This window comes from Lissotriton helveticus, chromosome 11 (genome assembly GCF_964261635.1).
Source record: "Lissotriton helveticus chromosome 11, aLisHel1.1, whole genome shotgun sequence".
Classification (NCBI taxonomy): Eukaryota; Metazoa; Chordata; class Amphibia; order Caudata; family Salamandridae; genus Lissotriton; species Lissotriton helveticus.
Genome location: NC_136072.1, coordinates 62,554,122 through 62,566,327, shown reverse-complemented (window position 1 = coordinate 62,566,327; position 12,206 = coordinate 62,554,122). Strand labels below are relative to the sequence as shown.

The 12,206-nt window shown below is 50.6% G+C and overlaps 1 protein-coding gene across 1 annotated transcript in view; it reads right to left on the bottom strand.

Moving 5' to 3' along the window:
• The window catches only part of LOC144790630 (uncharacterized), a 33,414-nt gene extending 29,514 nt beyond the window's left edge, over nucleotides 1-3,900 (bottom strand). Inside the window, exons 1-2 of the mRNA XM_078665359.1 lie at nucleotides 3,753-3,900; nucleotides 1,845-1,950 (exon numbers count right to left, since the gene is read on the bottom strand). Coding sequence (XP_078521485.1) covers nucleotides 1,845-1,950; nucleotides 3,753-3,816 — 170 coding nt within the window. The 5' untranslated portion in view covers nucleotides 3,817-3,900. The remainder of the gene's footprint in view (nucleotides 1-1,844; nucleotides 1,951-3,752) is intronic.
• Nucleotides 3,901-12,206: the final 8,306 nt, after the last annotated feature.

Here is a 12,206-nt window from a genome sequence, read left to right as displayed (position 1 = left end):
ATTTTGTTTATTTCATGCACGTGCTAGTTTGTAGTGCTGGAATATTTGCCAACATGTACATGTTCTCTATGTGTACTGTGAGTTTTGTATGACAAAGCGTGAAGTTTTATCCAGGCTTTGTCAACATTTTACATTTCACAGTTTAATCGGCATGTATGCTCAATTAATATAGATCCAATGCATCCTTTTAATCTTTGATACTGCATATTATCATTTTAATATGATTACGTTGCAACAGTTTGGTAAATTGGGTAATATCGAGCTGGGCATTCTTTTTATTTTCATTTGAAATAATGTTTTTCAGCCTTGAGCACATATGCCCCTGCCGTTCATGCCTTTACCATGAGATTGCGAGGTAAAGGCATGCGTGGAAATGGGATGATTGGTAAGGGGATGCGTAGTAAGGGGATGCGTGGTAAAGGCATGCGTGGTAAGGGGATGCGTGGTAAGGGGATGCGTGGTAAGGGGATGCGTGGTAAGGGGATGCGTGGTAAGGGGATGCGTGGTAAGGGGATGCGTGGTAAGGGGATGCGTGGTAAGGGGATGCGTGGTAAGGGGATGCGTGGTAAGGGGATGCGTGGTAAGGGGTTGCGTGGTAAGGGGATGCGTGGTAAGGGGATGCGTGGTAAGGGGATGCGTGGTAAGGGGATGCGTGGTAAGGGGATGCGTGGTAAGGGGATGCGTGGTAAGGGGATGCGTGGTAAGGGAATGCATGGTAAGGGAATGCATGGTAAGGAGATGCGTGATAAGGGGATGCATGGTAAGGGAATGCATGGTAAGGGAATGCATGGTTCGGGGATGCATGGTAAGGGGATGCATGGTAAGGGGATGCGTGGTAAGAGGATGCGTGGTAAGGGGATGCGTGGTAAGGGAATGCATGGTAAGGGAATGCGTGGTAAGGAGATGCGTGGTAAGGAGATGCGTGGTAAGGAGATGCGTGGTAAGGAGATGCGTGGTAAGGAGATGCGTGGTAAGGAGATGCGTGATAAGGGGATGCATGGTAAGGGAACGCATGGTTCAGGGATTCGTGGTAAGGGGATGCGTGGTAAGGGGATGCGTGGTAAGGGGATGCGTGGTAAGGGGATGCGTGGTAAGGGGATGCGTGGTAAGGGGATGCGTGGTAAGGGGATGCGTGGTAAGGGGATGCGTGGTAAGGGGATGTGTGGTAAGGGGATGTGTTGTAAGGGGATGTGTGGTAAGGGGATGTGTGGTAAGGGGATGTGTGGTAAGGGGATGTGTGGTAAGGGGATGTGTGGTAAGGGGATGTGTGGTAAAGGCACGCGTGGTAAGGGGATGCGTGATAAGGGGATGCATGGTAAGGGAACGCATGGTTCAGGGAACGCATGGTTCAGGGATTCGTGGTAAGGGGATTCGTGGTAAGGGGATGCGTGGTAAGGGGATGCGTGGTAAGGGGATGCGTGGTAAGGGGATGGGTGGTAAGGGGATGGGTGGTAAGGGGATGCGTGGTTAACGCGCATTAGCGGTGCGGGCTGCCTGGTAGAGCCCTACAGCTGGTTGAGCCTTGCCCTCCTCTAAAGTACAACCGTTTCCACACCCACCGCTAGTTGATAAGTAGGAAGGACCCACTTTTTAATTCATTCTGAGCTGTGAAACGGTACAAATTATTACAAACCCCAAAAACCTTTAAAAAAATGCACAAATTGGATCTCTCAACTCGACCACTTAAGCATCACTAAAACCATTGGGTAATGAATTGTGATATATGTGTCATCCCTGCAGGTGTTTGAGCAAAGGAAAGGTTCTAAATATAAGGTGTATATGTGTTGCCTATCCAGGTGTCCCAACACCCATCACCTCCGGGACACAAACATAAGATCACTTACGAGACAGTGCTTGAGCAGCCTCCGGAGCAGGATCCGACAGTGACGTATCCGGAGCATTGTTCAAAGGTGACCGGGACAGACTTGTACAGAACTACACATTTGGGATCTATCGAAAGAAACAGAGGTATAACAAATGAGTCCCCACGTGGAAACAGACATAAACCTTCATTTGAAAGTGAAAGTAGCAGTTTTGGAATCGCCAAGTTCTGTTAACGATCTTGTACAGAGCCATCGGGGGTCAACGACACCTCACGTTTCACCCCTGTGAGGCGGCTATTTCGAGTAGCATGTCTTGTATCATAGTAACAGCTAATATTTATCATGAGCCGTGTAATGTTATATATACTTACAGTAAAATATAGGGCTACGTAATATGCCGCACAGACGGCTCAGCCCAGTCTAATTACGTCCGGCTTCAACCGTCAACATTTGAGTAGCGCTCAGAAGCCCATGTCCAGCTCAGCAATGTAAAGGGTTGGTCGTCATTTTCCTGTCAGTCCTACCCCGAGTAGTTGGGTCGTCTGTAGGGTAGTGGACTGCCCTGTTTTTTTAAATAGGGCTGTCACACTGTTCTGACTCCAGTGAAGCCTAGGGGCTGCACTCGATAGGTGGATCCGGGGTATGATGCAGAGGCGTCAGATGGCACGTCAACCGACTTGGCCGTCTCCTCGCCTCTTTAGAGGAGAGAGCCCTGCAGGATTAATGATGGCAGAGCCTGGCTGGATCCGCCATCTGCACATCTAGACCTGCTGCCCCCTGGCCCCTGGGTACCAATGACAGTCGTCCGCCCTATGTAATGTGGAGCAGCCCCAAAGGAGCAGAGGGAAAACTCCCCGCGTCAGGGCAATTTACTGTTTCAGTCTTACAGAGGTTCCTGCTTTGGGTAGAACAAAAACGAGTGGTGAGTAGGTAAAAAACATACAGTGTGTGCCCGAAACCAGTCCCGGGCTAACAGAGCACAGGAGAAAGTGCGGGGGTCCGATGGGAAGACATTGAACGGGGTTAAGTTTCAAATATGGCATCTGTCAAATGGTACAGTCAGGAGACTGACACGGATTAAGGAAAGGGCAAGGAATATGGGACAACGCGTGTGTGTGTTTGTGGGGGGGGCCCCCGCTGACAGACATGATGGGGCCGGGTGAGCCGGGGTGCCAAACAAATCACATGTAACAGGCAACGCAATGCTGTGTCAAAGAGGCGCACAAAAGACCCCGGCGAGGCGGTAGGCGCTATACAGATGGTGTCTTATTCCCACGACAGGTTCTGGACTCAACGAGACCCCCTTGTAGGCGAGAGCTCAGAAAGTTTCTTATCAGGCCTGCGATGTTCCGCCAGCCCTGCCTGATAACCCACCGCTGGCGACGGGGTGGGGTCCAGTCAGATCCTTACCTCTCGGAATTCCCCCCCCCCCACTTCTCCCCACGGTCGAGCAATGCCAGGTCAAATTGGGGGGTGCTATTTGTGGGATTTCTTAGCGAGGAGCACCTGATGGGCCGACCAGTCCCCTGGATACTTCCCCTGAACTGAACTGACTGGTGTTTTACCGGCCCGGTCAGTATGTGTAAACCCACGGCAATAAAACAAGCGTTTGCAATGCAATAGGACTCGCTGGTGTGCGGGGGGCAAGGGGGCGAGAAGGCACGAACAAGGGGAGGGGGGACAGAGGAGAGAAACCCTCTCTGGGTATGCAAAAGTCTTTAATTACGGCGGGGAGTCCTCTGACGTGCAGCCGCCGTGGCCTAGATGGCCCTGGTATTATTTACAACGGTTCCTTTAAAAGCAGACTCCCACAACCCCTCATCTCCTCTCTGTGGGCATCACCTGCTAATGTTACACCTTTCACTCTCGCACATAAATGGATCCGATGATAACGCATCTTAAGTGAAAATAAGAGTCTTGTGAGCTTACCTGATATTTGGCTTTTGACACATGTCGCGAACAACAGGACCGTAGTCAGGACAGCAGCCTTCATGTCGTCTCTTTGGCTTGGGTATTGGTGTCGAGGCGAAGACGTCTTGATGGGTGTCCGACCCCTCAAAGCAGGTGTCCATTTATAGCCCGGATTCTGAACTGGGCTGAGACCACACCCACATCAAGGGCGGGGCAGAAGTGGGTCTCGTTCAGTTGCTGTCACTGTTGCTCCTTCTTCTGCATATGATGAAAGGGGGAGCAGGATGGACAAGTCTTGGTATTTGGGAAATTCCCACTTCTAGCCCTGGGCTGAAAGAGGATTGGCTGAGAAACCTGCTCGGTAAGGGAGGACCTTTACAAACAGGAAAGGTAACAGTCGGTTTTGTGTGGATCGGCGAAGGACCTCCTGCTCGTCCTAGTAATGTTCATACTTGAGACATAAGAGCTGCTCAACTCGTATTTTAATTGGTTGAAGCTTCCATTCTTGCTCAGCCAGCACGTGCTTCGTCCTGTGCGTGGCGGGCTGGGGCTGGCGAGGCCCTTCATGCCGATGAGCCCGTCTGCCCCCCACAGGCCGCTCAGGCCCCCACTGGGCCGGGGGAGGCATCTGAACTGCACTGGCATAGACCAAAGCTGCCCAAAAAGTGGCCGCGTCTGGATCTCGGATACCGGCCCCATTGCCCGAGTGCCCGCCTTACCAATCTCACCCTACACATACTGATGCAGTCTTACCCCTGCAACTGCCAGTGAAGGTGAAGGCGCTCTAATAAGGCACTAGAGGGTTCAGCCAGGCCACACAATGTGCTTCACTGTGAGACCTGCTTATGGGTGAGACAGTTCGAATCCTTCGCTTGGCTCAGCAGAAGCCTGAAGATGTGCGCGCCATTGCATCGCATCTCTGCTGCTATAGGATCCAGCAACGAGTCTCCCAAAACACCCCTTCCCATGCGATTGTATATGACATACGATGTGATCCCACCCAGAAAACAACGGTGTACTTCATGACAGATGTCACTTTTCTTTTAAAACAGCTTTCTCTTTGTTTTCTGCAGAATTACAATGTTAAATATTCACAATATGTTTCAATTAATTTCCTGTGTGTTTAGGTGCTTAAAAGGTACAAAGAGACATTTCTATTACAACAAATATATATTGTTTTTTACTACTCATTTTTTTTATTTTTGCCTAAGAACGCAAACAAAACATACAGGGGCAGATTTACAAGCCCCTCCTTGCGCAACTTTTGCGTCACTTTCCCCATGTTAATAATGACGCAAAAGTGGCGCAAGAGGCTTGTAAATCTGCCCCACAGACATTAGCATGGGTATCCTTGTATCCTATCCTCGACATGAAATCATCAGTTTCACCCCAGCCTACCTCAGTTCACTTGTTGACTGAACTGAGTCCACCTCCTCCACTCTTTGAAGCCGAGGCAAGTGGGAGGAGCTGTGCAGAGCTGTGCGGGAACTGTGTGTGCGGCGGTGGAGCCGGGCTGGGTAGTGTGAGCCCCCTGAGTCCCCTGAGCCCTGAGCCTCGAGCGGCGGCTGAAGGGGTGCCGTGAAGAATCCGGCGTGGAGCGGGACCCTTCAGCGTGTCTTTGTGAAGTGCACATCGTCAAACGATCCGCTCGCCGGTGAGGAGCGAGGCGAGCCGCGGAAGCAGCTGTTGAGCCGCGAGTGCTGAGAATCACCGGCGAGTAGCGTAAGCCTCCAACGCCTCGAGTGCCTCCAACGCACTCACTACCCTCCGTGCCCACAACGCCAGGCTTCGGGGAGGTTAGAAGAGGCCTGATGTAACGCTGGTGCGCTGGTGTGCATTGTGCTTCTGTGGGCGGAGAGTACTGTCTAACTTAGAACGACACCAGTCGCTATTCTCCAAGCTGCGGGCAGCGTGCAGCGTGCAGTTAGCTGCGGCGAAGACTGAAGGCGAGTAGATGCCATCTCGTCCCATTTGAGATGAACGCTCGAGTGGATACATTGTAGCCTCTAGGACATGCCGCGATCATGAAAAGCAGGGGCGCTTAAGATGAAAGCAAAACTATGGCCCTTAATATGAGTGAAACAAAGGGTTGCCGCTCGTAGTCGTTTTTGGCTGACTCTGCTTCCATTACCCTGGACTTTGGGGAACCTTTTTGCATGCTCTGGACACAGCAGCAACATCCGTGGCAGCGGGAGCCGGCGTGCTCCATCCCGGATTTTCATTCACCGTGCAGCTGACCCTGAGGACCTTTCCTGCGGGAGCGGGACTGCGAGGCCCACAGGTGATTGCGCCACGCCATCGCGCACACCTGCTGCCTCTTCCCGCCCCCCCCCTCCTACATAGCCCCGCCTAGTTGCGCGAACGCGGGTCGCGCGCGAAGACCGGGCAAAGAGCGGGCCCTCTGAGGCCGGAAAAGGCTGGGCTGGGCCATATTCTCTGGCCGAATATTAACGCGGGTAGGATCATCAGCGTAAATGTCTATTGAAGCCCTAACCCCGGAACTTGTCGCTCAGGATAAGCAAGTGAGCTTGATAAATGGGTCACTAGACAATTATTTCAAGAAAACTGCTATGGATACCCCTAGTATTTCGAGTCTAGCGGAACAACGGGCTGAGCGCCGGCGCTCGGTGGAAGGCATGAAAAATAGGACACTACCAGATTCACCCTTATTGATCATTTCTACTTCGGAGGGGACTTTAACAGAGACTGATTGTATTTTTTCCCAGGAAAATGTTCCATTAATATTTAGAGAGTGTACGCCTATAAACGTTATTGAGTCCCAGAATACTGTGAATGCCCCTATTGATCCTATTAATCCCAGTGTAACTAAGACCACAATTGTAACTGAGGCACTGATAACCCCTATTCAGAGGCAAAGTAAACCCGCTAGGAGTAGGGCCAAAAAAGTTATGCCTACTAAAACTTATGGCCCCCCACCAAACAAAAAAAGGCGGAAAAAGATCGATATAGGGCAGCGCAAATTAAATCATGCCGATTTTGGGATTAAAGTTAATAAAGCTAATACTAAATCAGGGGGGGAGCGGGCACCAGCACCGGCACAGGGAACCATGGTAATATCACCTATACACATAAGCCCCACGCCCAAAGTACCGGAGGCCAGCACCGACAATTCATCTATGGGTGTGATACTACAGGAATCCCCAAACCATGCCCTGCTGGATAGTATAGAGTGTATAATAAGGACATACACTCTTGCTATCGTAGAAAGACTTAATAAAATGGATGATAGGCTAGGGAAGATAGAGCGGGATATGGGTAACAAGCCAGCCACCACTAAGGTTCTCCCTAACCCTGTTTTACAAACTACCCTCTTACCAACCCCTTCAAGCACCCCTGCTGTAACCCCTACACCTGCCCCTGCCCAGACTGTGGTTATACCACATATCCCTAGAGAAAGTATATCTAAAGTGTGAGAAGTTGGCCTGATAGGTGATGTTTCCAATTCTGGAACCACCTATTATCAGACCAAACAATCCCTTATGGTGTCAGGTTGTAAGTCAACCTTGTTAGACAAGCTATCCTAGGGGTAGCATGGACTAAGCAGCCTAAAGGCTTAACTTAAGAGGTCGTGTTAAGCGAGCTGTTTTACCACATACAATCCTGTAATATCAAATGAAAGGACACCACACAAGTATATATTATAAAAATATATGTGTTTATTACTAAAACAATCCCCAGTATTCTTTATGAATAAAGGGGCACAAGCGTTAAATCAAAAGCACAGTTTAAACATACAAGTTGCACAATTATGGATGAGGGCGGGTGGCCACTCAAACCACCATATACTAAACAAGTGGTATAAGAGATACCAATCGAACAGTGGTTAGGCCTAGGGCCTAGGGAATCGCTGGGAGCAGTCAGGACAAGCAGTGCTGAAGTCGGGAGAGGCCCACGGGATTCGGGAGCAGTGCGGAAAGCGCACGCATGCACCAATGTTAACCAATGGTGCGTAAAAGTTGCAAAGTTAAAGTTTAAGGACACTTCCGCTGAACCTAGAGGAACAAAACTTAAGACACAGACCCTAGAGATGTGTACCAGTGTGGGAACACCGGCGGAGCAAAGTTACCTCACCCACAGGAAGCGGGTGCACAGGGTCGAAGTTGAGTCGGGTTTCGTCACGCAGGCTCTTGGTGCTTGAAGCTGAAAGGGCTGCAGGCGGGGTGAAAGAGAAGTGTCCGGTGGAGTCCAAGGGTGGACTCGAGTCGAAAAGTACCTGAAAGCAGAGGGGACAGAGTCTGGGTCACTCAGCAGTGACCAGGGTGGAACCAGGATGGAACCAGGCAATGTCGGGCGCAATCAGGTCGCTGTCGAGGTGCTTCTCTCCGTTGTCACGTGGGCTCTGGGGCATCTACGACGTCCAGGAGCAGGTCACGATCTGTCCCACGCAGGCTCTCGCCGTCGGCGCTGTCGGCTTTAAGATTGGAGCAAACAACACTTGGCAAAAGCAATCCACGCGGAACCCGGAGATTGCTTCTCACTCGAACCAGGAGGGTCAGAGTGGGGGCTCCTTTTCAGGGGAGCTGGCGTAAATCTGGAGCAACCAGATTCACAAGTCGATTTCAAGTTTTCGTCGGCACAGGGGCCACTAGCCGGCTGGCAAGTGACCGGGCCAACGCGTTGAGCCAAAAGTAGCAGAAGGGCCCCACGCAGCACTCGATGAGTGTAGAGGGGTGAGCTTCGGTGCAAGAGTGGCTCAGGGTTGGGGCTTCTCAAACCCCGGTGCACAGCTTCGAGGGTCACTCGTGGGCTGCACGGTCAGCGTCTCGTGGTCAATTCAAGATGGCGTGCCCCACGCTTCCGGTCGCCTCCACGGGTCTCAGCTCTGCAGGGACTGTGGATCGGGCTGTTGGAAGGCAGGCAAGCTTGATCTCGTCGATCTCTGTCGCTCGAGTTCCGGCGGGAACTGCAACAAAGTAGACGTCGAGGGCTGGATGGTGCCTGCTGGTGCAGGGTGGTCACTCCTTGACCACAAGGGAGATTCTTCGGGCTTCCACGTTGAGTAGGATGTCGAAGGGTCCAGAATTTCGTTTCTTATGTTTCTTCCAGGAAATCTGAAGTGCATTGGCACTGCTCCCACTCTTATTCGAATCTGGGGGGCGTGATTACCTGCTAGGTCCCCCCCTATGGGTGGGACCCAGGAAGGGGGTGGATACACCCCTTTCCTTTGATCCAGGCCGCCCTGGCACGAGGGCTGGAGTGCCCCAGAACCGGTTTGGCCGGATTATGCAAGGGGCAGCCTTGTGCGCCCCAGGCAGTGTCTGGTTTCTTTCAGACCTCCCTGCGACAATCCACTATCTCCTGTCTGGATGGTGGTGACACCCTCCTGTGGCAGGAAACCCTTTGTCCAGGCCCCATTTGCTGAGTTTCGGTCAGCTGCAGGGGTCCAGACTCTTGTCTGTGGCAGAGGCATCCATTTTGTGGATCTAAGGCCCTTTTAGAAATTAACCGCATTAAAGTAAAGGAACATGTCTTACCCCTCTAGAGGGGTGGAATGCTATCCCCGTCGCCAGAACTGGCGAGGGGATAGTATTCCAAATCGTATGACACCTTACACGACATGTTTTGATAAAGCCAAACCAGAGTTGCTATATAACCGCGAGGATTATAAGGCACTTAAGAGTATATGGTATGGCATTATCCTGAAACAGCTTAGGGAGTTGTTCCCGACAGCTGTAGACAGGCTCAGCTCATGCTAGGGCTCCATCTCACATCAAACCACGCACTCTGCCTCCAGGATTGATGAGGCCTTCCATAGGAGTGGCTCACAGGTTTATATGTGTCCAGATATAGGTTTAGATATAGGTATACTATATCTAAGTAAGGGGTGATTACACCACCTTACCCCAGCTGAGTGATCAGCCAGTTGTGTCAATTTAAGGACCAGCCAGGGGTGGCAAAAGATATGCTGCAGCCCCTGGTAGGCCTTGGTGGCCCCTATGCCCTGGGCACCTATAGTGCATTATACAGGGGCTGACAAGGAGTCCATTTCCAATTGTGGTATGTACCTAGGGTACATGGAATCCATTTTACAGAGAGAGCAGATGGCCTGGGGTCCTGATTAGCAGGGAACCAGGTCAACTAAGTCAAAAAACCAGCTAAACACAGGCAAAAAATCTGGGGTAACCATAGTCAGGTAGCCACCTTCCTACATAAAGTTACCTCTGTATTGCCAAAAAGTAAACCTACACTGCCCCCTGCTGTACCTGCTAGTGGGCCGATGAGGAGCATAGGACAAGCCCCTGGGGATCAGAGGAGGGCTGGGGAGGCCCATACGGGGGAACCATAGTAAGGCCATCCTTCCAGAACTCCCACCGGAAGCATTGCCTTTCGTGGTAGTCCTTACCGGGGTGCCAGAGTTAGAGGTGAACCGACGCAAGGGTTTTGCACAACTAAAGAATAAAATAACACATTGGTTGAGCATGTATAGACCCATTCCAAACAACATCAACGGCGATATTGTCCATGTTCGTCGCCTCCCCTGGCTGGGAGGAAGACCCAAGGATGTAGAGGGTGACGTGGTGGTTATACATTTTAGAGACCAGAACGCTGTCCATTTCATACTTAACTGGTCCCCTGATCAAGATAGCAATCATATCACCCCTCGCCCACTTACATACTTCTATCCACGTTCAGTGGTGTTTCCCCCTCTCTACCCATTTCCGCCAGCCCCCCCACCACCTTTACCCAGGCAAATGTACTCCAATCCATACTGTCCTCCGTGTACAATAATGTGTACCCATTATCAGGGCACTATCCTGCAGCGGCAGCAGACCCATATGGGTGGAACATCGTGGCCCCAAGGCATAATTCCTCCTCTTACAGGAGAATGGACCATCTTAAACCATTTACGCCCTTGGAGACCATCAACAGGTTTGACCTGTTTAACGACCTGGAGGAGTGTGACTGAAGCCAGCAGGACACTGGGGAGGTGGGTGAGGGAACATGTGGAGACGGTGGGGGGGTTATGGATAGAGGTTTGGTGGAGAGAGGGTTTATTAAGGATAATCTGTCTACCGGGTCTAATGCTGCTTGTACCATCCGCTGCAACAAAGGGAGAATTGGGCAGCCTCAAGGCAACCTGGACCTCCTTATTTTGGAAGATGTCACCACACCCCCTATGGGCTCGCCGGTGAGTGGTATTATCCACCGGCTATCAGATGACCCCCTGATTAGGGACGTACCCCCCATTGGGGCCTCAAGATCTTTAGTGGGAGGGATTAAGTTGGGGAGTTGGAATATTGCCGGGTGGAATAATAAGGCGGTATGTTTAGGGTGGCTAGAATTTGTAACCCAATTTGATATCCTATGTCTCCAGGAGACCTGGGTAACTGAAGATGTCCGCCTTGATGGCTATGTTGCCTATAACTGCCCAGCCAAGCCCTCTAATAGGGGTAGAGCTAGTGGAGGTTTGGTGATACTGCTGTCCGTGGGGCTGCCGGTGCGAGTGAAAATTCATCTTACTGTTGGCTTGCATTCGCAGCTGTTATGGTTACAACATAGGGATGGGCGAAATGTCCTAGTAATTAATCATTATAACAATGTCTTTAATCATTCAAACATTGTTATAGTGGATGAACTCGATATGGAGATTGAAAAGTTGTGTGGTCGAATTAGGGTACCGTTTGAAATTTTGTGGGGAGGTGATTTCAACATCCATATGTGTCTTTTTGTTGGCAGGAGGGTATGTGGTTATGGTGGGGAGGACGGGGAAGATCAGGCCCATTTTCTACACTCGGCCTATGGCGATTCTCTCAATACCCTCATGCTTAAATTGGACTTATGTATTATGCTACCGGGGGAAGACAATGAGGGAAATCCGGTACCAACCTTTATAGGCAGGAACTGTGCGACGGTTATCGATTACCTCATTGTCTCCACCAGTATTACTGCTTTGTGTACCACCCCCCAAGTTGTCGACTTAGCCCTTAGTGACCACAATTGCTTAACAATGAATTTATCTCTGTGGGGGATAAGATAAAGGCGCCGCATGATACAGTGTCAGACGTTGTTCCACATAGACCCAATGGTCCTAGAATCAAATGGGGCAGGCATAACGAGGAACGTCTATTAAGTACCATAGTGTCAGCTTGTTTAGAGGAGGTAGAGTATTGCCTTGAGTCTGATATAGATAGTGCCGGTATATTAGGCAGTTTTGATACCATTAATAAAAATATCGTTAAAATCCTAACTGGTACAAAGACAAAAGGCATTGGGACAACTTGCGGGTGGTTCAATAGGGAATGTACTAAATCCCTACAAAAATTGAAAGCTGCTCTTAATTGTAAACCCAGGGATAGGGAAGCAGTTAGGACCCTAAGGAGGGACTATACTTTTCACCTGAAGGCCAGGAAACAGGAACTAAGAGAAGAAGCCTGGGACAACCTGACTAAGGCCGTCGATCTTAGGGATACCAAGTTATTCTGGGCCACGGTCAACAGTCCATTCCTTCAG